A 27,437-nucleotide genomic window follows, 5' to 3' on the forward strand; every position below is an offset into this window, starting at 1 on the left:
CTAAGAGGATTTTCTGATCTACCATGCTACAAATTTCTACAAGAATGCACCTCTATAGAAGGAAATGCAGCCTAAGCCCTTTGTAAAGAACTCCACAGCAATAATATTACTGCTCAAATCTATTGCTTTTATTAAGTAAGCAGTGGTATATATGTCATCTTTTTAAATGTTTCTTTTGGGAAGATCTTATAGAAAATGGCACCCTGACACTTTCAGCTCTATGTCCCAAAAATTATCTTTCAAGAATATGATGAAGTTTCTTAAAGAAACTCTTAAAAATGAAGATAATATACCTGGCCTAAATCAAAACAATCTGAAAAACGGATGTGTCCCGGTGGAAAGCCTCAAGTCTTTTCAAGTTTATCAGAAATGCCACTATACACCACTGTACTATAAGTCGAGAAGGATGGATATCCAAAGGTATCATTTGTTGACAGTTCCTGATGGTCTCAGGTATATCCTATAATCACTGGTTACCATGCATCATTTCTTGTAGATAAATGGTATTCATGTGATAAGCTGCCATCCAACTTGGATGTCTCTGAGCATTCCAATAATATGAATGAGAAGCGGCAGCATAATATTCTTGCCATGCCCTGTAGTAAGCTCTCCAGTACTCCTCATAATCCTGATAGGTATCAGAAAAACTCAGATGTGTTTCCCTATGACAGTCATACCAATCATCTTCCTGGGCTTCAGTCTGCAATCTGAAGGAAGACCGCCTGGGTAGGTTTCTCCGGCTCTGCTTAGCTCTCTGGCTAGCCCCCTCTTTATGTCTTGTCTTGATCTGGATTCCAGGTGATTCTTGATATTCCTCTGGATTGGGGGTGTCAATTCCATTTGGTGGTTGTTCCAAAGAAATATGATCATCCACAGGAGTAGATTCAGAGTCTTTCAGCTGATTATCAGAAGAGCCTTCCAAGTATGACTTATTTCCTTTGCTCTGGGAAGAGGTTCTTGAGCTGTAAGAATCACTGTCACTCTCAGAGTCTCCAGATTGGCTACTACTTGCCAATACAGGGACTCTCTGTTCAGTAACTTTATTTCTCACAAAACCATTTTGAGGATTCACAGTCTGATCCCCAGGACCTGTGTAGTGCCTAATGATTTCCACAGATTTCTCTAACCCCTCTTTAATATAATGTTCATAATCCTCTACCAATTCAGCAAAAGTCAACGTGTATGGCTGATGGATTTTAAAGGAAGACAGACAAGGAATCTGGGGGAGTGACACAGGTAAAGCTTCTTTGACCTGGTGCTGACTGTTGGTGGACTTTTCAACAGGAGTCTGAACAGAATTCTTCATTTGCTCTTCGGATTGCCTGTCACAGCCCAGTTCTTTTGGTGACGCTGCTTTTTCTATGATTCCACATTCTGAGTGGCTTTTCACAGGAAGCTTTTGTTTGGTATTATTTTTTGATTTGACTGATAGTCCAGATACAGAATTATTTCTAGAGGAAGCCATGTGATCACCATGAGCTTTCTGAATTTGAAGGGTTCTCTCTATTTTCTGAATTTGCTTTTTTAGGGGTTGGTTAGGTACACTTGCTATGCCATATGTATGCACAGCAGCTTTAACCTCCACATCCCAATCCACACATTCTTCCATCAGACCAGAAGGAATGGGATCTACATAAAAAGGAAGAAAAATGTATTAAAATTCTCAAGCTACTCTAGACCAGTTTTCTGAATGATTTCATAAAGTTTTCTATGATCAAATACATTTAAGAAACAGAATATGCAAATATACTAAGATGTTTAATAGATATATTAATATTTTTAAAGACTGAAACAATCCTGTAATAAAGAAATCTGCCTAAGAAATATGTAAGACCCATCCCATACTCACAAGCACTATCTCCCCTCACCCTCACTAGAAAAAGAGCTTACTCTAGGAGTAATGTACAAGCCTGCAGCAATTCTCCCATCTTTCCTCTCCTCCCTCTCCACAGCCCCTCCCCTTTATCTCAATACTTTGACAGCAAAACAAGATATTAGAAAATGGATTGTGCTCCCCAAAGCTTATCGACTAGGAAATATTACAACTGCAACTCTGTACACCCAACTAAATCTGTCACCCAATATTCCAACAGGGAGAAATCACTGCCCTTAACAATAGAGAGAAAACCTCTATAGGGGAAAAAAACTAGATGACTATGAAAAGATCTGTGACTATGAAAATTAGAAATGACATTTCTAATTTTTAAAAAATTTGCTAGCTTTAACCCTCTAAATTTTCTATTCCATCCAGGTGTGACAATTTGCTTCCTGCACTCAGACCTTTCAAAGTGTGATCAATTTTTGTCTTAGGCAGACAAGATATATCAAGCCCCTGCTTTACAAACATCTTGCCTGTTGTTGCTATTTATGCTCCATGTTATCTATAAATCCCACAGGTCTGGATACTTCAATGAAGTCTCTTGATCCTTTGGCTGAACAGGTTCTATGATTAAAACTCTCATTCCTACTCAGTTGATATCCCTTGCTTGCCTAGTCCTATAATACAGGCCAATTTCCCTCCTAGTTCTACCCCAGGAAACTCATGCGAACATCTGTTGTTACACAAGTTCCCAGTCCAATATAGACCTAACAGCATGAATATCATTTTCTCATGATTTCAGGGCCCTGTTAACATTACATAAAGATCCAACATTTTCCAGTATCCAAAGGCAATTTTTATCACTAGATGCTATGATACTGAATCCAACAAGAAGTCTTAACCCTCTTCTACCAATTTTCAATTTTTTTCCCACATCAGACTACAAATAGACTTATACACAGAAAGAACTGACAGTTTTAGAACTGACATAGAGCCTCAAGACCATTTACTCTAAAGTACTTTGCAAATCAGGACTCTAAGCTTACAGCAATTACAGAGATTTGTAAAAGAACATAAAATGAGTTATTACTAACCCGATCTACTAGAATACATAGAACTCCCAGATCTGTGCTTAATCTAGCTTTGTAAAATAATTAAATAAAAAATCGGTAAAATACTCAATTATATTTATTCAATAGCTACATATCCCATATTCTGCAAGGTCATGTATATACTATACGTGTATTTTTCTTTTTTTTTTTTCTTTTTTTTTTTTGAGACTGAGTCTCGCACTTTCGCCCAGGCTGGAGTGCAATGGCGGATCTCGGCTCACTGCAAGCTCCGCCTCCCAGGTTCATGCCATTCTCCGGCCTCAGCCTTCCAAGTAGCTGGGACTACAGGCACCCACCACCATGCCCGGCTAATTTTTTGTATTTTTTTTTTAGTAGAGACGGGGTTTCACCGTGTTAGCCAGGATGGTCTTGATCTCCTGACCTCGTGATCCACCCGCCTCAGCTTCCCAAAGTGCTGGCATTACAGGCGTGACCTATATGTGTATTTTTCTATATAGACATACATCTATATATGAATATACATTATTTATAGTGCACATTTTCTGTATAACATGCACATCAAAAATGCCATATTTCCACTGAAGGGTTTTTTAGAATTTTTTGTTTTTAAGAGATCATTACTAGTTTTAAACATGCGTTGTTTCCAAGAGGGCACTTAAAAAGAAGCAGAACAAATGACTGAACTGAAATCAAAAGAAAACATTTCACTCCAATTTTTCAAAATAGAATTCAAATTAAAGATGCTGTTCCTTCCACATGGTGACAAAGGAGAATATGGCAAGAATTACCTTCACAGCAATTTAAGAGGTAAAATATCCCCCCTTGTATCAAAGAATCAAATCAAATTGCAAAGCCACTAACTAATAAAATAGAGCTAATATAGCTCTCATTTTTCTTTCTTTTTTTTTTTTTTTTTTGAGACGGAGTTTCACTCTTGTTGCCCAGGTTGGAGTGCAATGGCTTGATTTCGGCTCACTACAACCTCCACCTCCTGGGTTCAAGCGATTCTCCTGCCTCAGCCTCCCGAGTAGTTGGGATTACAGGCATCTGCCACCACGCCCAGCTAATTTTTGTATTTTTAGTAGAGAAGAGGTTTCACCACACTGACCAGGCTCGTCTTGAACTCCTGACCTCAGGTGATTCACCTGTCCTGGCCTCCCAAAGTGCTGGGATTACAGGCGTAAGCCACTGCACCTAGCCAGCTGTCATTTTTCATGTGCCAGTGGTTAGCTTGCACTTCTCTCCCTGCTACTTACTAGCTGTAACACCTTTACTTACCCTCTCTATGTCTAAATATCCTCATCTACAAAACAACTGCACACACCTCATAGGAGTGTGGTGAGAAGTAAATGAGTTAACGTACATACAGGACTGGGAACAGTACCCAGCACATCATAAGCACTCTTGTTAGCTATTATTATTATTTTTATTATGCATATCATCACTATAATTATTTTGAAATAATGAAACAGATGAAATGTACCTGGTAAAGGGAGAAGGTTGATATTACATTTCTGGGCAATTCTCATCATCATATTTTCTTCCTCTCCCCGGCAACAGTAGGTCACTGTCAGCCCCAATGTACCTAAAGCAGAGAGAATGTTAGGTAGTAAATCGTTTTCACAAAAATAATATTCAAAGCCCACCTGTCATATTATAGATCCCTCCCCTTAAAGAAAGCACTCAAACTTTTTTTTTTTTTACCAAAACGGCCAGCTCTCCCAATCCGATGCATGTATGTCTCCCAATCCAATGGTACATCCAGATTTACAACCAGATTCACCTTCTCAGCATCAATCCCACGAGAAGTCTTGAATTGAAGAAGATAGCAATTATTTGTTTGCATTAATTGTACAGCATGGCTACCAATGCATATTATATTCTTCCAGTATAGCCAAGAGCCAAATTAAGAACAGAATACTGAGGAGCAGAGGAAAAGGAAATTCATTCCTAATGACTAATTTCAAGGACAAAGATAAACATATTAAAGACATTTTTAAGAAAGTATTTTCCTCAGCACTGGAAAGATAATTATCTTCTGGTATTCTTGTTAGATACACCTACATAAAATAATATATGAAATCTGTACATCTGATAATAGAACATATGTCAAGATGGATTAGTCACCCAAACTGAATAGGAAATTTACCAAATCTGTGGAAATGAGGACTCTGCAATGAAACTGCTTCAGTTTAGCCATAGCATCAAGACGCTGATTCTGATTCATATTGCCTAAAAGGACCCCAAAAGAAAGTCACATAAAAACAACTAAGCTAATACATATTTATCAAATCCACAAAAGTAAAAAGCATAAGACCCAGTCTTAACACTTCTAATACACCAACCACAGTTAATTCTGTCCTTCTGTGCAAATCTAGGTTAAGATCCAAAGTTAAAATCTTTTAAACTATGGTTTAGGCAATCAACTTGAAATTCAAAAATCAATCTTAAACAGTGATCAGGCCATGCCTAAATATATAACATTCTATTTGCAAAGTTACATATGAAGTATAACTAGCAATTCTTAGGAAAATAAAAATGCTTTAATCAGCTGTTTATAATTTGGTGTCAAAGTGTGATCTATAGTTAAAATATTGGTTCATTAGAAAATAGTCTCCCCAGCATCTCATGATATACCATAACTAAACAAGCTCATGCCAACAGGTTAAAAACTAAGCTGACATCAAACAAAACTCTAAAAAGGATCTCACTGATCAAAAAATCCTTCGACTCTTTCATTATTATGCCAGCAGTAATCATTTAACTTTGCAGCAAGAACTCAATCACTTTTCCTTCCACAAAACCATAAAACAGTCAATTAATTCAGTTAGCAATCTCCAGCATATTAACATTAAAAAAAAAAAATTCTAAAGAAAAAATATTTTTATCTTAACACAACACAGACAAACTTGGTTTTATAGAATTAAGTTATATGTGGCTATAAGAGAGATTGTAATAAAATTACGTTTCTCTGAACACTAGTTTTCTAACTTTTTACTATATACCAAGTTACTCCTTAAAAATAGAATGATATTGACATATCAAATTCCAATGAAAACTAAGCCTGAAAATTCCTTTACTCTAAAAGATACAAGATAATTTCACACTCTCAAGACAACTCATAAAGTGGTATTTCTTCCTCCTGATTTTGGAGGCTTCAGTCAGTATACTAAATAAAGATTAAAGTAAGAGATGAACTTACCTGAAATGCACTCAGCAGGAAAGCCTTTAGAAGAAAGGATATCAGCCAAATGTTGTGCTCTATGAAATATAACATAAATGGTTACAAATTTACAAAATTGCCCCATGACTATCCTTTTATTTCACAAGTTCCCCAGATGACCTTTTAAGTTACATTACCTGCTGTGCAAATTAGAAAAGACTAAAGCTTGATTAAATGGAATTCTGCTGAACAGTTCCTGTAAATGCTGAGTCTTTTCCTCAAAAACCTTATGTGCCAAAGGGTACGAATTGACAACTCTGTAATACTGCTTCAAACCTACAAAGAAGAGCTATCAGTTAAAACAAACATATATGCTAATGGTAACCATGAAACAGCAAGACAAAACTAGGCAAAGGAAAGCTCCAGAATATCACAAATAAACCAATAATATAAGTACCTAAAAGCTGTACATACCTATGAGACTTGGATCACTGGAATTCAGTCTTACAAAAGTGGGATCTCTCATGTACTTTGTCAAAGCATTAGCCAAAAATTCGGGATAAGTAGCTGACACTGCCAGCATCTGTTTACTGGCAGGCAAGGAAGAATAAATCCAACTGCAAAATAAAAACAGATACCATGTAAATTATTCAGACAATAATCACCACTCGGAAAAGCTAAAGATAGATACTTTGGAACACTGTTTTAATAGTCAAGTTAGTTATTTTTCTTACTTTATTTGCTCCTGGAAGCTGCCTTCTTCTAAAAGCTTATCTGCTTCATCAAGAATAAAGAGGCGTATACTGCCTGGGTTCAAGTAGTCAAGTTCTATGAGTTGCTTAATTCTGCCTAATTTAAAAAAAAAAAATTGAAATATTTATGATGTACCAAATTTGTGTAAATCTCAGCCAATATTGTTACTCTACTTATTACTTACAGGTTGTTCTTCTGAATTTCCTGATTCAATTCTCATTATGCATGTACACACTAAACCACAAATTAGAAATCTGGAGCTCTGATCTTGACTAAACTCATTGTTTTCCCCTCACGTTTCATCACCAGTAAATAAACACCACTTCTATCAAAAGACCTAAAGCACTGAATGCAAGATTCTGATTCTGAGTGATTCACAACCAAATATAATAGAGAAGCCAAAGAATAATCCCAATCCATGGCTTAGAAGGGCCTCCTGAAAGTCACTGCATTTCTCCTCTTCTCAAAAGCCTATCCCATGTCTTCTCAAACATACTTAGGAATGGAGATTTCATAAATTCCACTGGTAAACCAGTCATGTACCTAAATCTCACTGGTCTAATGCTCTTCATTTCTAATCAAAATAATTATCACAGTTATCAAAGACTCCCATATATCTTTATTGTTATATTAAAAGTGTGTAGTTCCTTAAAAGCTCTGGTTACCAACAGGCATTGTTATCTTACCAGGAGATCCAACAGCAATATGACACTTTTTAAGTCTGGTTTTGTCTTGTGACAATGGGGTCCCTCCAATAAAAACATGACACTCTAAGCCTTCCATTTTTATTCCAATGGCTGTAATAACAGAATGTATCTGTACAGCAATTTCTCTTGTAGGGGCCAAGATCAAAATCTAAAAAAAAACCATAAATTACACCTCAGAGTCAGAGGAATAAATACATAGGGGACTGGTATATTCATTACATGACACACTATATTTCATTTAAGTGACCATTTCAAATGAGTTTTTATTGATAAGGTAAGGTACAGTTATCCCTTGGTATCCACAGGGGATTGGTTCCAGGAAGCCCACAGATACCAAAACTGGCAGATGCTCAAGTCTGTTATATAAAATTGCATATATCTGTATATTACCTATGTACATCCTCCCACATATTTTAAACCATCTCTAGATTACTTATAATACCTAATACAATTTAAATGCTATGTAAATGGTTACACCGTATTTTTGTTTATATCTTTTGATTGTTGTATTATTTTTTATTGTTCCTCCACCCCGCCCCCGAGTATTTTGATCCACAGTTGGCTGAATCAGCTGATACAAAACCTGAAGATAGGGAGGACTGACTGTATTCCATTCATTCATTCATTCATTCAACAAATATTAAGTAAGAACCTACTCTGTGCTAGGCAACATACTAGTTGCTGGGGAATCAACAGTTAACAGTACAAAGTCTTTGCCCTCATGGTATTTTCATTCTTGGATAAGAACATATACAATAAACAAAAATAAGTAATGACAGATAATAAAAAGTATCATAAAAAAACAAACAAGGAAAAAAGGAGTCATTTTAAATGAGGTGATCATGAAACCTCCTCAAAGGAGGCAACACTTGAGACCTACGTGTACGGCATAGAGTAGAACTGGCTATATGACCCCTGGGGAAGCGTTTTCACCAAGAGGAAACAGCAAATGGAAAGGCCATAAGATGGCAGTGTTCTTGGTGTATTTGAAGAAGAAAAAGAAGGCCCACATGACAGAATTCAGGGGAAAGTAAAGGAGGTCAGAGATCTAGCTCCAGGGGCTAGATCACAAAAGACCTTGAGAGTCATGGTAAAAACTTTGCAATGTAACTACTGAAGGAGGTGAAAACAAAACTTTGTGCTCTTAAGAAGAAAAAATTGATTAAAAAAAAAAAAAGGACTAGGAGAAAATATGCCAAAACTGTTAATAGCAGTTTCTCTCTAGGTAGTGAGATTACAGATTTTGTTTCCTGGTACGTCCTAATTTTTCTGAATTTTCCCTATTCCTAAAAATGAATATGTATTACTTTGATACACACACACAGAATAATGTAACTTTCATAATCCAAAGATCTGAAATTAAAAATATGAATTTGCCGGGCATGGTGGCTCACACTTGTGATCCCAGCATGTTGGGAGGCTGAGGCGGGAGGACTACCTGAGGTAATGAGACCAGCCTGGCCGACATGGCGAAACACCGTCTCTACTAAAAATACAAAAAAATTAGCCAGGCGTGTGGTGTGCACACTTGTAATCCCAGCTACTTGGGAGGCTGAGGCAGGAGAATCACTTGAACCTGGGAGGCAGAGGTTGCAGTGAGCCATGATTGTGCCACTGCACTCCAGCCTGGGCAACAGAGTGAGACTTGGTCTCAAAAAAAAATGAATTGATGAAACTTTTCCAGGATTTCAGCATTTTACCTGCTGCCAAATTGTCAGAAGCCAAAATCTCAAATACATCTTAGTCTACGATTAGACTAACTCAGGTTCTGGGGAAGTAGGAGGATTTCCAATGTGCAACATCACCTAGGATTTGGTAGATATAAGATGGACTCAAAAAGCTTCCCAGGTGATGAACATGGATATCTGGGTTAAAAACCACTGTTGAAGATTCATCATCAGATATACCAATGCCTAAGAACCTGAAATACAGTCTGCCATTACAACTAAACTACAAAGTAAGGCTATGAGAATCACATCTAATTCATCTTTGAATCCCCAATGCCTGGCATACTGTTTATACGTAATATGGACTCAACAAATCTTTGTTGAAGAAATGATCCCCAAACTCAAAATTTCCTGCTAATTTGGGTAAGGCAATCTTAGAAACACTCTAAGACAACCTGGAAGATGGGAGATCAATATGATACATTTACAGAGCTTTAAGAACCACCTGCATACAGGGTGTGGTGGCTCATGCCTGTAACCCCAGTACTTTGGGAGGCAAAGGTGGGAGGATTGCTTAAACCCAGGAGTTCGAGGCTGGTCTGTGCAACACTGAAGAGACCCCATCTCTACAAAAAACACAAAAAGCCAGGTGTGGTGGCACACACCTGTAGTCCCAACTACTTAGGAAGATGGGTGGGAGGATCACTGGAGCCCAGAAGTTCAAGGTTGCAGTGAGCAATGATCCGCCACTGCACTCCAGCCTAGGTGACAGAGCGACATCGTCTCAAAAAAAAAAAAAAAACAAACCCTTCAGTTACCAACAATAGCCAGAGCACTACATTATCATGAATCAAGTCAAATGTTAAGTCTCACATTAATCTAAGAAGAATCCCTAAGAATCTGTATTACCAAGTAGTGACAAAATTGACACATATGGTAGCTTTATTCTATTTAAATCAGGTATGCACAGAAAATTCCAAATTTCACCACCACCACCACTTAATCATTCATCAAATTCACTTCCAGGTCTGAGGAGCTACTGGTATTTCATCTGACCTGTGGTAAAGTCCACATAACACATCCTCCTCTGGTCCTCTCAGCTAACTCACCTGGGTACTTAAGTTTTCAAGAACAAGAGAGTCCAAAGCTATGGTGGAGAACACACAGGTTTTCCCGGTGCCAGATTTAGCTTGAACAATTAAATCTGCGAAGGAAAAGAAACAATTATCACTAGCCAGTACTCACTGAAGCAACTTAGGGGCTAACATGGAATCAGAGAACTAGAAGGGTCTCCTGAGATTCCCCTAGTTGGCACCTTCATTTTTAGTTGATTCTCAAAAACGTATGAGAACACGCCTAGTCCCTGAACGTTTACCGTTTATCTTCTCAAACTTAGAACCATTTGTTAGTGCTTAAAAACAGGTCTTAACTATCTTCAAGTTCAACAGTGCACCTTAGTTTTACAAATAAGTTAACTGAGCGTAGCGCCTAGCCCCAGGCCGGGCCCTGCTCAGGGGGCCGACCGAGGGCTCTTCCCGAGCTGCGGCGCGGGCCTGGCCGCCGCCGCCCCTCGGGTCTCCCTTCTCCCGCCCCACCCCCCGACCTATCCCGGGCCCCCGCTCTCACCGAGCCCGCAGCGCCCCAGCGGGATGGCCTTGAGCTGCACCGGCGAGGGCCTCTCGAAGCCGGCCGCCCGCAGCCCCTCCAGCACCGGCCGCGAAAGCAGCAGTGACTCGAAGTCAGCAGGCTCCGCCAACAGCACATCCCTCGTGCGGGTCCGCGGGCTGCTGAGATCCTGAGCGGTCCGCAGGCTCCTCATAGGCCCGGGTGTTGGCTCTGGGGCCGGGACCTGCACGGTCACATGCTCAGCCGGCATACCAGTCGCCACTGCCGCTAAGGCTCCCGGGGCTTCAAACGCCGCCGCCATGGTAGCCGTGCCGTCAGATCTCGCGGTGCTTAAGGGGAGGCGGGGATCCTGGGAGCGAGAAGAAGAAAAACTTTATTGGCAGTTTTCCCGCGAAGACACTAACACGCTCGGCCTGGAAGTGGAAGAAAGGGACGGGAGTCGGAGGCTGAGAGATTGCCCAGACACACAAAAAATGTGGCCTGAGGAAAGCAGCAAGAGGGAGGAGAAGAAAGATGAGGCAACTGGGTGAGTCGCTGCCTGTGGCCTGCAGAGGGCGCCGCGGGCCTGCGGTGGGGGCACCGCCCCGCCTCTCGGCCCCGTTCTGGGCGGAGCCGTCCAGCCGTGCCCCCGGCGCCACCGCCCTCTGGCGGTTCTTTGTGATGCGCCCGGTGCGTCACGCCCCCGTCCCGTGCTTCCGTTTTCCGTCCCGTGCTTCCGTTTTCCGTTCCGCTGGCCTGTCTCGCTCCGCGGCCACCTTTTCCCCAACGCTACCCGCTCCGCACCCTGACTCGCTGCTCCTCTGTGCTGGCAGAGTGCGCCCAGAACGTAGCCGGACCCAAGGGTTTACCACATTGGCTGGTGTGTCCGTCTGCTGTGCAACCCCATTTATCTCCTAGCAAGTCCCTGGCGCACAGTGAGCTCTGATAAAAGTACGTTGAATTGGAACCTGGAACTGGACTAACAGCTCCCAAGTTCATATCTCCGCCTCAGATCTCCCTTTAAACTCTAGACGTGTCCATCCATCTGCCTCCATGCATCTGCCTCCATGCATCCGCCTCCGCAGCACCTCCACTGGGATGCCTAATAGACTCTCAAGTGTTACATGCCTTCTGTATTGCTCCTTCCCCCCATCATTTCATGCGTAGGCAGCTAGCAGTCTCTGCCACTTTTCCTTGCTGTGGTCTTCTGCTCAGATATCACCTTTTCAAAGAGCTCTTCCTTTTCAAAGAGGTCTTGAACACCCTAAGACAGCTCTGTCATCCTTTCTGCTCCCTGGCCTTTCCCAGCACTCTCTTCTTTTGTTTTGCATTATTTTTTCTTTATGATACTTATACCTACCTGAAATTATATGTTTACTGCCTGTCTCCCACATTCTATGAGGACAGAGACCTATTCTGTCTTGTTCTCCTCTGCATCCCTAGCGGGAAAAACAATCTGACACATAGGAGATGTTCAATATTTATCAAATGATTGAGCTCCTATAACAAACTCTTAGTCATCATGCCAAATTTAAATATTTCTGGACCTCAACCATATTCATAATTCCAAATTTAGTTGTGTGGGGTGGCTCGCACCTGTGATCCCAGCTTCTTGGGAGGCTGAGGCAGGAGGATCGCTTGAGGCCAGGAGTTGCCAGCCTGGGCAACATGCAGAGACCCTGTCTCAGATTCTTAAAAAGTAAACAAATTTTAAAAAATACAAAGAATACCAAACTTAAATATATTCTGCAACCAAGCCCAACTTTGTCCATAGATTATAATGCTGGCCATTGTCCCTATACCCTTGACACACACACAGTGATGGTCTAGATTCCATATGATATAGGAGGGGCTTTGACATGGTAATCCCATTGGAAGGTGGTCCTGAAGGTTTATTTTGCCTGGAAATTTACAAAACATTGAGAAAATGTCAACTATCCGTTTGAAGGAATGGAGACTGATGGAGGAGATGGCACTAAAGGTCCCAGCCTTCCTCTTAGTGCCCTCACCTCTTTTATCTGCCTAATCCCGAGACCACAAACCTGGGAATTACTCTTGACTCCTTCGCCGCTTTCTAACAATTTACCAAGCACAAGTAATTTTGCCTCCAAATATTTCATCCATTCTTCTTCAGTCTCCATAGCATCTGCCCTATATTTTAGATCCCTTTATCATCCTAACTTGCAAAAACCTCCTGAATGGTTTCTCTGGCCGGAGTTTCTTCTCTATCCCAGCCGTGTACCCCACAGGTGCTGGAGTGATCTTTCTTTAGTGGATATCTTAGGCTGTTTGGGTCCAGCTCCAGATCCTGCTCCTTTTGACACCCTTTTTTATTCCCCACCCCAGGGTCCCACATCACACTATAAATAATTCCAGTCTGGCTCTTATGTTGTATTTGCTTGGTTACTTGTATATGCCTCACATTAAATAAACTGTGAGCTTCTCAAGGACAGTAATTTTGTCATCCTAGGCCCTCCAGGCCAGCACCAAGCACCTGGTGGACCCAATAAACATTGAATGGCTGACACCTTCTTGCTCAAAAATCTCTTCTGGGTCTCCATGCACGTAGCAGCGGTTCTGTAGAACTCACACCAATCACTGCTGAAGAACCACAGGATTATCCCATGAAAAGCAAAAAGACTACATTTCCAGAAAACATTTATAGTTTTATAGGCATTGTTACTGCATTTGTTGTTTATGATGTTTTACAAACACAAATATTGCAGTAATGTTATTGGGAACCATGGTGAATGACACAAATTTTTTTTCTCACTAGTCAAAAGTTATAACAGTGTTGTTGACCATAATTTTTAGTGCTATAAAGATCTCTTGCACAAAAGCAAGAAATCATTTAATAACTAGGTAAGGTGTGAGCATAACACATACAGAAATGGGCTAGATTGTGTCTGTCTCCCAGCCTCCCCCAGGATAAATAACAGTGGGATCCCTGTCTCTTCTCTGGCAGAGCAGCCCATCTGCCTCCTCCAACCAGACCAAACTAGCCCAGATGCTTAATTCTCCATGGCTTGTAACACCTCAGTACCTTTGTATTTGCTGTTCCATCTACCTGGAGAGCCTTTCCAGGGAGCTAGAGGAGGGAGAGATTCCTATAAACTGAAGAGGTGAGAGTGACGCTTAGACTCAGAATGGGTGTTAAGATTCAAATGATCTCGGCCAATCATTTTGCACTGGAGGCTTCTGAACCCAGAGGAAAAGAAAACAGGCCGGGCGCGGTGGCTCACGCCTGTGATCCCAGCACTTTGGGAGGCTGAGGTGGGCGGATCACAAGGTCAGGAGATCAAGACCATCCTGGCTAACATGGTGAAACCCCGTCTCTACTAGAAAAAAAATACAAAAAATTAGCCGGGCGTGGTGGTGGGCACCTGTAGTCCCAGCTACTCGGTAGGCTGAGGCAGGAGAATGGTGTGAACCCGGGAGGCGGAGCTTGCAGTGAGCCGAGTTCATGCCACTGCACTCTAGCCTGGGCAACAGAGCGAGACTCCGTCTCAAAAGAAAAAAAAAAAAAAAAGAAAAAGAAAACAGTATAAAGGAAGGCATAGTATAAGGTGGCCCACCCTGGGTGTGAGGATCGGTGGGGGAATGTGGAAAGAAGGGAACAAAACGTAAGATTTTAAAGCCACTTTTTCTCATTTGACCCTCAAAGCAACACAAGGTAGGCAATATTATTTGCATTCAATCTACAAAACATCTCTAATCATTCAACAAAAATTTTCTGAACACCTACTATAAACCAGCCAAGTGCTAGAGATATAAAAATGGAACAAAGTAAACAGAGCCTCTGCACTCGGGGAGACAGATGCACACAAACAGGTGGCCTCATTTGCTGTATAAAGTGCAGGGTGCTACTGAAGTCAAGGAGGTAACCAGATGTGGGGAGCCAAGAAAGACTTAGCCATCAAGATTAGGTTTGATTGAAAGTAAGACCCCAAAATGGGAGTTTACCTCCCCAAGATAGAAGTTCATTTTGCCCTTGTAGAGAATTCTGGAAGCAGGACTGATAAACAGCCCTGGTCCACAAAGATCCCAATCACTCAGGCTTCTGCCTTGGTCCCCAGACAGTTGCTGTAGTTCCAGTCATCATGTTTGCATTGCAGCCAGCAGGAAGGAGGCAGACTCAAAATAGAAAGTAGAAATGGTAATGGTCATCATGCCAGCAGTCCTTTTAAGAAATGTTCTCAAAAGCTACCACACTATCTGGCATTTCTTGGAAAGAACTTAGCCATAAAGTTATGCCTTCTTGCAAAAAAAAAAAAAAAAAAAATCTGGGAAATGTCATTTTTCTGGACAATCATGTGCCCAGCTATACACTGATTTGAGAGGAGGTCCATTACTATAGAGGAAAGGGGGAAGGACATTGGAGGCAACTAACAGTCTCTGCCACATCTTCCTAGCATTAGTGAGAGCTACAGTAAGTCTGAAAAATGAATCAAAGTTGGCCTTGTGACAGAGGAGGGGAAAACGGAGGTCTGGAGGTGAGGACCACCATAGCACATTCTAAAAGAGCTTAGAATGCAAATGGGACAGTAAGCTTTGATGAGGCAGGAGAGTGAAGTGTAGGCCAGGTTGGTGTCTGGATTTTATCCTAAAAGCCTTCTACATGTCAGATGCCGAAGGAGATGCCGCCCTCAAGTAACTCCTCAGAAGAGGATTAGTAATCTGCTCAAAGTCACAGAGCTCATAATTGGGATTAGAACTCAGGTCTATTTGACAGCAAAGTCTAGGCTCTTTCTATCCTCTGTCCTAAAAGAGTTGACAGCCCAGCTGGGGAAATGATCAAGCATGAAATATGCAAGTAGCACAAGCTGGTGTAAAATCATATGCAGTACTGACATTTTTTCAGGGCCTTAGTTGTTCAAAGTGTGGCTGTCATGTGGGAGAGAGTGAGAACTTCTGAGAAATTGAGGAAAACAGCTTTTGGTATTCAAAGAGCAGTAGCTTTCTTCTCTGTGTCCTTCTCCTCCACACCCCAAATCAAAGTTGCTTCAAGTATATATGGAAGTATGAGAGAACAACTGCACATACAAGATCATTGTTTACCTAATTCCTGGAGTCCAGCACTTCTGCCAAGACAGCAGCACCAGGAGACAAAGCTCAAGTCCTGTGAAGCAGTGGGGGCTGATACCCTGAGCTTATCCTGAATAAGGCATTCATCAGGCAGTGGGAGTGGAAAGAGAGCTCACCAGGCAGACAAGTCTCAGAAAGATATTCTAGGCACAGAGAACAGTTTGTGTAGAGGCGTGGAAGCATGAAAGCCATAGTTGTTTAGGGAAGTTAAGTCTTTTACTGTGAGCGGAGGCAGGTATGGCAGAAATGACCCGGACATGAGGATGCAGAGATATACTGGCCCTATATTAAGGAGCACCTCATCCATTATGCTCTTCCAAAGGGGGGTAGTGTTATTTAGCAGTAAAGAGAAATACAGTTGGAAATGTAACTTGGGGCTTGGGTAATGGCAAAGCCGAGCAGTTTGGATCTTAACTTGCAGACTTTGGAGCATCACCTAGGTTTGGGATCTAATATGAGGCAAGTAATGGAAAGGCCCACAACACACACTGTTTCTTAGACCTAGCAGTTCCTAGGACTTTAGGTGTTGGTACACAGCTTTCCAAGTGCCAGTGCCACCCCTATATACATGCTGCTTATCCAGCAAAGCACAACTAACTTATGCTTCCTAGTTGCTTTGCCTAGCCACGAGTACTTTCATTGTTATATTCTTGAGCCATCCGTTCAGTGAACTGGCACCATCTATAAACTTATGTTGTATCAAGTTTATCAAGAAACAACTTCTGCCCTTCTGGATAGAATGTATTATTTCATGACCCTGCTCAATCCTAGCTGGCTACCTCCCAACATGGAAAATACCCATTTTTACATGTGTCTCATGGCTTATGGGGTGACTAGCCTCAGGAATTAGGAAAGAGGGAGAAGTAGCAAAAGCCTGAGCCCATGCCCACTGCACAGCCACCCCCCACCATGGGGATTGCCTGACTGACTTTTGGAAGAGAACCCCAGGTGATCCTCCCTCAGGCTTCAGACCAGATTCCTCTCTGCGCAAGGCCCACGTTGATTAATTGTCCCATTTAACACCACTGCCTCAGTCTTTAGGGAGGAAGGTGGCATGTTTGCTCTTCTCCTTTTGAGAAAGGGGCCCAATTTATTCTTGTCCAGGCAGCATAATAAATAACCTGCCCCTTTTGGCAGGGAGTTTATTAGAGACTGATGGGACATTTAACAATAACTGGGGGCCTATGATTTATTAGGTAGGGAGGTTCATGGCATCTCTGAAGACTGGGAATGTGGAATTTAATTGATAAAGCGGCTGTCAGCAGCAATGAGATGCACTCAATAGAATATGCATTTGAGGGATCCTCTTTGGAGCTGTCAGGAAGGGTTTCTGCTAATCATATTCAGCTCCTGTGGATGGTGGTGTCTGCTGGATATCTGGGTGAGAGACAAATGGCAGGGAGGGGGACTCTGAATGGGGCTCAGGGAGGGGTACACCTGTCAGTTGCCCACTGACCGATGGAAGAATGTGGCACAAAGGAGCAAAAAGAAAAAGAATTTCTATCACCCTAAGTAAGGGCTCCCCTTCAAGAGGACTTTGTCTCTTCTCTGAGCTGCTTAGGAGAACAAGAGGTGCTGAGCACCCACTTCCTGAAAAGAGAGGGAAATGAAAGGGTTAAATGACAACAAAAGAGATTTGTTCTGGAATTCTGAACTCTCTGCACCAGAGACTCCCCTGCCTTGGCTCCCTAGCACGCACACACACACACACACACACACACACACACCCCAACACATACCCCAACACACACACACACACACACACACACCCCAACACACACAGCATAGTTACCTCACACCCACGCAGCCGCCCCTGAACTCCTGGCTCAGGTAGCATCTCCTCTTGTCACTGCAGCTTCCACACCAAGAACAGAGCCACAGAAGCTCAGATGGATGGGGCCTTGCCTTCCTGTTGTTGTGGTTGTCTCCCAGCTCCGGAGACCCCAGAATCCAGGCCGAGAACCTGGAAATAAATGCTCATGGTCTGGAGTACATAGAGCATGCAGCTATCTTACTTCTCTACCCACCCTCCACCCCAGTTTCCTGGCAATAAGGGAGACTGGTTTTATCTCTGTGGGGCCATCAGTGATGGCACAGCTCTGTCCTCAGAGCCTTTGCAAGGCAGCTTTGCTCACATTTTCTATTCCCTCCACCCTTTGGGCTGTTGCTCAGCCTTAAACAAGGCCATGTAAGGCATGGAGAGGGGCTTTCTCAGGCCAGAGCCTGTTTCCCTCCTTTGATCCTCCCGCATCTATTCTTAGGTCCCAAGAGATTGGTCTGCCTCCTTGTTCCCTCCAGGGAGTGAAAGGGAGGGGGGAGGCAATAGCTAGAAAAGAAGAAGTAATTGTCACTGTCTAATCTGAGCCTCGGTGGTGACAATGAGGGACCTCTGAGCAGGATGGATACAGCAACTGGTTTGATTAAATCAAAGCTCTCTCAGAACCTTGTTAAATTAAACTGACAGGCCCAGAGCAGATGAGAGAGAGCAGCAAGATCATCGCATCAGGTCAGGGGGAGGGGAGGCGAGGGTAGGATTGGTAAGAAGATCAGACAGAAGCAGAGCATCAGCCTGCCCTTTTTCTTATTTGCTGACTATAGATAGGAGGTGAGATTTATGGATGTGAGATGCTTAAGTACCTGTCTGAGCACAGACTAGAAACTGACACAGAAGCAAACTGCTGCCTCCCAGTAGGCCTGGCAAATGCCTTTGGCAGGCAAGCCTCACATATAGAGCTGTGCTCTCGACATTTCAAAGGGCCTTTGCATACTTTACCTTCAGAAGAAGGTAGCAGTGGGATTATCTGTCCCACTTTACAGTTAGAGAAACTGAGGTATTAGAGATTACAGGGCCAATCTAGAGCCAGCCCAAGAACCCAGATTTCCTGCCCTCCCGGTCCTGGCACACACTGCCTCCAACATTATGCCAGACGGCAGAATTTCCTAGGACTTAGTCCCTGGAGTGCCATCTTTTCTTCCACCCACTAGAAATGTAAACCACACAGCTTGCTTCATGGGCCATCAGGAAAATGCTAATTCCCAACTGGCCTAGCGCAGCCCACCTGCAAGCACATGGCTCACTTACAAGGTCACAAGGCCATTGTAACATCTTCATATTACTCTCCCACATGCCCAAGCCCTTCCAAGTCATTTCTACTCTACCTAATTACATTTCACGGAACAGGGAGAGGTGGGAGAGATATTGTTAGCAACACCAGAAACAGCAATAGTAGAAGGATAACACTGATACCCTGCTGGCTTCCTCACCTGTCACCCAGTTCTTCACCTGCCAAAGCTAATTTTCCACTCACCAGTGGGTGAGAGCTCATTTCAGACTGTCTGAACCACACACACACACACACACACACACACTCTCACACACATATATGGATGCACATTGTGAATAATGCCTCACCCAGGATGTCCTTGTTCTATTTCAGATGCCTTCAATGTTGTGTTTATTGACACATCCACCCCTTTCCCATCTCTTTTTCAATAGGGAGGATACTGGGATGAGGATGCTTGTAATGTGGTGCACACTGATTACCAGAGCACAGCTGAGATACTGTTGGGCCCTGTCTCCTCCCAAAGCACACATCACATCCCAGGGTGCACACCAGTAAATGATCAGATTCTGGACATGGGGAGCCAAGGACAGGGGAAGGCAGAGAGAGGAGCAGAATTGCAACCACTGTTGTCATGAAGGAAGCTGAGTGAGAGAGCTGGCACAAGGTGGCAACATTTGCATGAAGAGGACAAACAACTGGAAATACCACCAGGGGGCGTGCGTAGATGTAACACACCAGTCATGCTCTTTCCCTACAGTTACCAGGCGGGGTTTGATCACTATGCATAACCTGAGAAAGATAGACAAACAGCAGACAGATAGATAGGTTGGAGGTGCTTAGACAGACAAATATCGCCAGCCTCCTAAGCTCATCCTGGTGTTATGATTGGCCACACCAAAACGTAACATCTCCAGTCTATCTGATATCATTGAACAGGTCTCCTCTAAGGCAAGGAGTTGGATTCCCCTAGAACACCTGCCAAAGTGCCGTGGAAGGGAAGGAGGTCTTGCCTGGGGGCAGTGGTCACTGGGCCTGGGTTTCTGTGCTGATTCTGCCCTTAGCAACCTGGGTGACCTAGGGCAAGTCACTTAACATTTCTGCGCTACACTTTTCTGACTTGTAAAATCACATGCTTGGGTGGCAGATGCAGACTGTTAGTAATTTTAAAACTTTAGAGATCATGGAGGAGAAAACTGAGATCCAAAGAAGTTAAATTACTTGTCCAAAGCCACTTGATGAGGGAGTGGAATGACCGAGAGGATGTGGATTCTGGAACCAGAGCCTGTTCCACATGATGTTTCCAGCACACCCCTCACGGTGCCCTCTGGTGATCTACTGTCTCCTCATCTCTCTTCCTCCTCTGCAGAACGGAGGAATAGCAGCACCTACCTCCCAAGGTTTGGGAAGAATAAATGAGTACCTGACACAAGGAAAGCCTCCAATATATGTTAGACTAGGGCTATTTTTAGTGATGAACCAGAGGCTCATACCCACAAATCTTTTCTTCCAGTCTTTCTGTGAGGCCACATGCCCTGATGAAGGTCCTTTTCAGCTCCCAAATTCTATGATTCTAAGTCGGAAAGATTAAGATGCAAGTTATTTCCAAAACCCTCCAGGCAGAAACACAAAAGACTATTTGAGGGATTCATTATTCACTCTCTATTGCCTCAGTCACTTTCTATGGATGATGATTCATGGAGAATAATCACAGCACAGAAGATCTGTCCAATGCTAGGAGAGAAGGCAGTAAAGCCCAAACTCCTTCGCATGTTCAGTTCCTATTCTCCAGTATGCGTCTTCACTTGTTAAGCGGCGGCAGCGTTTCTTGGCCTCGCTGCCTTTCTTCTCTGGGAATTTGCAGCCTTCTCTTGGTATAGACTGTTGCTAGTGCAGTCACTGCCCACCCGGCACCACTCCTCAAAATGCCAGGGAGAAGGTCCTGCCTCTCTGGCCAAGCAAAAGCCCTCACAGAAGCAGCTGTCACCAATAGCACTGGCTCTTCTCAGGGTGTCCAGGCTGAAATGTTTAGCATGCCCCAGGTTGATGTCTAATCACAGCTATGAGAATTCTCTGGCTCCTGAAAAACAACAGAAGAGACTTAAGAGCCAGCCTGGTGGAAGCAAATATGCAGACAGCCAAACCTGAAATGTGACCTCTTTTTCTCCTCACCCCATGGTCTCAGGAGGAGGAGGTGGCTTTTCTTTCCCTCTTGCTAATATGTCCTCTCCCTGGCAAGCTGCCAACCACTGGTCCTTGCTTACAGCTAGCTAGTGGAGATGGCCAAGTGGTATGTGATAAAATGAGCCTTTGCTCTGAGTTCCAGGCCATGGTAAGGTTACAGGGCAGCCAGCACTGGGCCTCTGGAGTATCAGATGTTACAGAACATCCCAGGAGAGTCCTGGGTATGAGCCATTTTCTTTCCTGGTACAGATTGCATCCACCAGCATTAGTTTGCACAAATACCATATTTCCCTTAGCTGTGCCCTGGCATTCTTCACGTGTTCTTCGTAGTTCAAAAATATTTGCTTTTCCTGGCCCAACATGGTGGCTCACGCCTGTAATCCCAGCACTTTGGGAGGCTGAGGTGAGCAGATTGCTTGAGCTCAGGAGTTCAAGACCAACCTGGGCAACATGGCGAAACCCTGTCTCTACAAAAAAAAAAAAAAAAAAATTTACTGGGCATGGTGGCATGTGCCTGTAGTCCCAGCTGCTTTGGCAGCTTAGGTGGGAGGATCACCTGAGCCAAGGGAGCTCAAGGGTGCAGTGAGCCATGATCACACCACTGCACTCCACCTGGTTGACAGAGTGAGACCCTGTGTCAAAAAAAAAAGAAAAAAATATATATATATATATATCTGTATATTTATGTGTGTGTGTGTATATATATATATATATATATATATAAAAATATTTGCTTGCCTTTCCAGTAAATGTTTGCGAAATGGAAATACTTGCTTCCCAAGTAGCAATGAGATCTTTGCTTAGGCACCATAAGCACCAAGCTCATAGCTCCAAATTATTCCATATAGAAGTGAGTATCAGCCCACAGACTACCTGTTCATTATTTGAACAAATCTAATTTTGCACTTGAAAACTGTTCAGATGAGATAGCCTGGGAGCCATTCATACATGAAGTTTACTCAGAATACCATATTGCCATTTCTTCTTCCATCACCTTCCTTCAGTCCCTCTCTAAAAAGTTTCAGCAACTCTATAACTGATAGCCTGATCTTGAAGCCCAGTGACTTTATAAAGAAATAAAGGTTGTGAGAGTGGTGGTCTAAGTTAGCACTATGGGTAAAAGTACGAGGCGGGCAGATCACAAGGTCAGGAGTTTGAGACCAGTCTGGCCAATATGGTGAAACCCCGTCTCTACTAAAAATACAAAAATTAGCTGGGCGTGGTGGCACACACCTGTAGTCCGCACACCTGTAGTCCGCACACACCTGTAGTCAGCTACTCAGGAGGCTGAGGCAGGATAATTGCTTGAACCCAGGAAGCGGAGGTTGCAGTGAGCCGAGATCATGCCACTTACTCCAGCCTGGGCGACAGAGCAGGACTCTGTCTCAAAAAAAAAAAAAAAAAAAAAAAAAGGAGTGATGGCAATTCTGTGGATGTGGAACATCAGAACTCACTTCCTCAGTGGCTTTCATCATTTCAATAATCCACTTTAGGGCACATCCCTCCTGCTTTCTGAAGAGTAGAATAGCTGAATGAGTGCTATGCTGAAAACTGGGAGACCACATTCCGTCACCATACAGACCAACCTTTTTGGGTTGAGTTGCTCCATCTGTAAGAGAATGACAACCTTTGTTTGAAGACACCCAAAGTTCATGGAGCTTTTTATGACTACAGTCTTTGATTCCTCCACCCAGTCCAAAGGGTTTTTTTATTTTTAATTAAAACCCGAAGTGATTATTTCTTTTGGAACTGAGAGGGTTCCCCAACACACAGGCCACTTCATCCTCTCAGCTGTCCCTCCTGGTATTGGAATTATAAGGGTCAGAGGAGCCCAGTCCTCTGTCTAAGGTGGACAAAGGAAGATGTCATGAAAGCTAGGAGTTGGATTCTTTCAAGAATAGCTGGGCCTCAGTCCAGTTCCTCCCCTACCATCCCAATGTGTTCCCACACAGACACGTACACAGTCTCTGCTCAGCACCTCTGGGCCAGCCTGTCAGGCAAGGTCCTCTCCCTAGAGAGAAACAGTTCCGCAGTGATATCTGAACACATTCCAACAGCATGTGTTTATCTCTAGGGTCAGCCTTTCCTGTTGATGATCAGGCAGCATGTGGTGGGTGATGGGATTGGGATAATAGTTGTTGGCAGCCACAGTCGGGGGCAAGGAATGAGGGCACTGGGGATAGGGCCCCTGCCCTTGGGAGGGTGATGTTATGATGAGGTTTCCAGACTGGTATGTGACCACATATCTTTCTCCTTGCAGCAGGATGTGCTGTCCAGCTCTCCTGTTGCCAGTAGAGATGAGAAGCTGGACACTGCCTCACTTGGGTATGTCTTCCAGAGCTGGCTAGGACCTGGTGGATAGGGACCTCCAGGTGGGTGCCATAGGATCTGGAGCCAGGAGAATGGCGGTGTTTCCATTATTTAATGCAGGATCTGAGCTCCCTTGGGACACAACTGGTTCTGCCTCTTCATTTGAGCACATTGATAGGTGCCAGGAGCTTCAGGCTCTGGCAGTGAGACAAAGGGGGCCACCCTTCAGGCTCTGGCAGTGGGACAAAGGGGGCCACCCTCCCTGGCTAGGTTAGGCAGTCAAGTCTCAAGAGTTGACAGCACTGCATACAGTTTCCAGGAGCTGCACCCTCTCTGTCAGGTAAAGTACCAACCACTGGAGGGCAAATGGCTACATGCCTTCTGAGGGTTCCACCCCAGCTCTGAACAGCGTTAAGAAGGTAAGTTCACAACCAATCTCAAGACCTTTTATTTCTTTATTATTTATTTTCGAATGAGATAACCTCATCCTTCCTCCAGGCTGAGTTTCGGAGGGGGGTGGGTGGAAGGGAGGAGGCTGAGCCATCTGATTCCTCTTCAGCAAAAATGAATCACATCCCCCAGCCCCCATCCTCAGCCCAGAAATATTTATCCATGTTTATATAACCATGGCAACAGGCTTTATTCTCTATCACTTAAATCCTTTTTTAAAAAGAAAATGCAGAAGGCAGCTATTTTTCCTACTTTTGCCACCTGCCTGCTCTGCCCAGATGAGAGTTACCTCTTCAGAAACAAGGCAAGAGAGAGACCCCCCCCCCCCCCAACACACACACACTCCTGGGATAACGTTGGCCTTCTCAGAAGCAAGGGAATAGGTAAGTTGCAATGGCCTAGCACCGTGAAAGGACTTCAGAGTTAGACCTCCAAAGTCTTATGGGAACCACACAGTGATACCACCTCAGACTTGTCTAAAACTTCTCTTTTGAGCTCTGCACTGGTATTATGATTATCAGTTTGTTTTCTTGCTATCTCTCTCTACCTGAAAATGGATGGAATGTGAGCTGGCTTTGCTAACAATACATTCTTCATCTGTAAGATGGGGTAAACATTCCCCTGCTCCTGACTACTTCACAGTTAGTTTTCAGAAGAGAGTTGTTTTTTTTAAGACAGAGTCTCACTTTGTTGCCCAGGCTAGAGTGCAGTGGCGTGATTTCAGCTCACTGAAACCTCCACCTCCCGGGTTCAGGCGATTCTCCTGCCTCAGCCTCCTGAGTAGCTGGGATTACAGATGCCCGCCACCACACCAGGCTAATTTGTGTATTTTTAGTAGAGACGGGGTTTCACCATATTAGCCAGGCTGGTCTCAAACTCCTGACCTCGTGATCTGCCCACCTCGGCCTCCCAAAGTCCTGGGATTACAGGCATAAGTCACTGCACCCAGCCCAGAAGAGAGTTTTGTAAGGAGTATAAAGTGTTAGACTCACAAAGGTTTAAACCCATAAGCAGGGGAAACTGACGCCCAGTAAAAGGAAAGCATTTGTGCAAGGTCATACTCTGTTGTCAACAGCACAGAAGACCTAACCACCGAGTCCTAGGTTCTTGCCAAGAGATCAGCCCACTTCTTTTGGATTTTCAGCCTTAGCCTCCCAACTTCCAAGTGGATTCCAGCCCATGAAGTCTCAGAGATGGAGAAAACTGGGGCTTAAGCTTGACCCTAAAGACTATTTCACCAGGCTGGGCACAGTGGCTCATGTCTGTAATCCCAGCACTTTGGGAGGCCAAGGCGGGCGGATCACCTGAGTTCAGGAGTTTGAGACCAGCCTGGCCAACATGGTGAAACCCCGTCTCTACTAAAAATACAAAAATTAGCCAGGCGTGGTGGCACGCGCCTGTAATCCCAGCTACTCAGGAGGCTGAGGCACGAAAATCGCTTGAACCTGGGAGGCAGAGGTTGCAGTGAGCCAAGATCACACCTCTGCACTCCAGCCTGGGAGTGAGGCTGTCTCAAAAAACAAAAACAAAAACAAAAACAAAAACAAAACAACAACACTATTTCAGCCACAGATCCACAAACGTTTACTCAGAGTTTCTTACATCTGACTACCGTGCTGGAGACTGGAGATGGAGCAAAGCAAGGCCCTTCAAGTTGGGGAACCCTTTTGTGGTGTTTCTCCCCATTGAAGGCCCCCTCTGTGGACTATATGTCAATGCTGGGTCCTTTCTATCCCAGTCCCATAGTATTCAACTATAGAACTCAGCTGGACTGGAAACCACAGCTGTGTCCTTGTGGGCAGCTCTCACTCTGAACATCTGGTGGGTCCCATAGAAAGGGATCTCTTGGAGAATTTCTGCCCACAGCTGCAGAAAAGGCAGGAGGGCCAATGCTGCTTAGACTGGTAAGACCAGAGTTGCCTGGGCTTGGCCAGTGGTCGCCGACCAAGTTCAGCCCATATTGTGCCTCTTTTTTCTTTTATCTATCCATTGGCTACAGCTGCCCCAGCTTAGCCCAAAGGGACACTTGGGGCTAGGCTGAAAGGTGTGGGCAAGGGCTGTTGTATAATTGAGGACCTGGGGTTGTTAAGTGGAGGCCATTCAACTGGACTCTGCAAACTCTTCTAAAGATTAATTCTCTCTGTTTCTCTCTCTCACCCTGCCTCTCTTCCCCTCCATCTCTGTCCCTCCTCCCTCCCCGCGCTATGTCTCTGTGTCTCTCTGTATCTATCTCTCTCCTCCTCCTCTCCCCCGTCTTTTTTTTTTTTTTTTTTTTTTTTAGACGGAGTTGCTCTCTTGTTCCCAGGCTAGAGTGCAATGGCCCGATCTCGGCTCACTGCAACCTCCGCCTCACGCTTTCAAGCGATTCTCCTGCCTCAGCCTCCCGAGTAGCTGGGATTACAGGCATACGCCACCACGCCCAGCTAATTTTGTATTTTTAGTGGAGACGGAGTTTCTCCATGTTGGTCAGGCTGGTCTCGAACTCCTGAACTCAAGTGATCCACCCGCCTCGGCCTCTCAAAGTGCTGGGATTACAGGCGCGCGGCACCCGCGCATCTTTCAATACTTAGCATATCTGGCACTTTTGGCTGCCACGGACTGACCGATCGCGGCGCCGGCACCGTTCGTGCCTTCTCTGGTGTTCTTACAGTTGTCCCACTCAGAGACCTCAAATCCTGCCTGGGGCAAACTTTTCCCCGTTAATTACCTTTTAACAACACGTTGCTAATTGCCTAATTACTCTCCGTGCTCTCCGCCACCGTCCCCGGCTGGCCCGGCCGGGCGCGGCGTCTCCGCCCTGGGAGGGAACAGCGCTGGCGGGCGCGGAGCCCGGCGTCCAGGGCTGTGCTGGGAGGAGAACCCCGCACCGGTCTGCGAAGCCCATCGGCCTATCGAGCCTATTGGCCGCAACTCCATCCTCCAGGGCCTGGCTGGCGCTCGCACGGCTCCTTTTGAATAACATCGGAGCATCCCGGCCTTAGAGCGCTTCGCCAAAGGCGAGAGCGTCAGCTAGGTTGACTGATGCCGAGCCCTGGGGAGAGAAAGGCTTGTTCCCTGACAACCCCACTGAAGGCCCCAGGGAAAGCAGCCCCACCCCCTTACCCCGTTTCATGTTTTCATAAAAATCATTGTCTGAAATTACCGTGCTTACCGTGTGTGTGTGTGTTTACCTGTTTGTCTCGTCTCCCCTTCTCACCCACGTAAGTTCTTGAGAACAGGGACCTCGCCTGTCATACTCAGTATCCCCAGCCCTACGGCCTTGCCAGGGGCGCAGCCGACCCTCGGCGGCTTTGTGTGACAGGCGAGAACCGGCCAAGCGGCGGCGTCTCTGCTCCGCCCGCGAGGGCAGGGCTGCGAGGATTTCACTCTAGGAGTGAAGCGGCAGCCACCTTCCCAGGGTCCTCTTCGGGGAGAAAAGAGCTTCTGAGGGACTTCTGGGGATGGGAGCGGAGTGGGTGGGGGTGTTTCCTTCCTGATCGGAGTTTGGGAAAAGGGACTGACACTATGGCACTCTGCCTGTTACTGAGACCGCTACCCAGTCCCTCCCCGTAAAACTGTG

General features: G+C 44.5%; 2 protein-coding genes across 5 annotated transcripts in view; one reads left to right on the forward strand and one right to left on the reverse strand.

The window, feature by feature from the left end:
- Window positions 1-106: 106 nt before the first annotated feature.
- On the reverse strand, window positions 107-27,431 carry DDX20 (DEAD-box helicase 20). Of its 4 annotated transcripts, none has more exons than XM_009246324.3 (14): window positions 27,049-27,431; window positions 22,573-22,727; window positions 20,428-21,014; window positions 10,809-11,157; window positions 10,292-10,386; window positions 7,495-7,663; window positions 6,790-6,904; window positions 6,530-6,672; window positions 6,253-6,391; window positions 6,095-6,153; window positions 5,042-5,124; window positions 4,597-4,702; window positions 4,376-4,477; window positions 107-1,629 (listed from the first exon to the last, which is right to left on the reverse strand). In XM_009246324.3, exons 3-14 carry the CDS (start codon window positions 20,464-20,466, stop codon window positions 467-469), a joined length of 2,562 nt encoding a protein of 853 aa, XP_009244599.1. In that variant the 5' UTR covers window positions 20,467-21,014; window positions 22,573-22,727; window positions 27,049-27,431; the 3' UTR covers window positions 107-466. The 4 variants fall into 4 exon arrangements, with proteins under 4 accessions (XP_009244599.1, XP_024105682.1, XP_024105685.1 ...); XM_024249914.2 differs by having other exon boundaries at window positions 20,156-21,014; XM_024249917.3 differs by having other exon boundaries at window positions 20,156-21,014; window positions 27,030-27,423.
- The window catches only part of INKA2 (inka box actin regulator 2), a 32,994-nt gene continuing 16,708 nt past the window's right edge, over window positions 11,152-27,437 (forward strand). Inside the window, exon 1 of the mRNA XM_054529517.2 lies at window positions 11,152-11,334. The gene's annotated coding sequence lies outside the window, so the exon portion shown is untranslated. The remainder of the gene's footprint in view (window positions 11,335-27,437) is intronic.

This window comes from Pongo abelii, chromosome 1 (assembly GCF_028885655.2).
Source record: "Pongo abelii isolate AG06213 chromosome 1, NHGRI_mPonAbe1-v2.0_pri, whole genome shotgun sequence".
Classification (NCBI taxonomy): Eukaryota; Metazoa; Chordata; class Mammalia; order Primates; family Hominidae; genus Pongo; species Pongo abelii.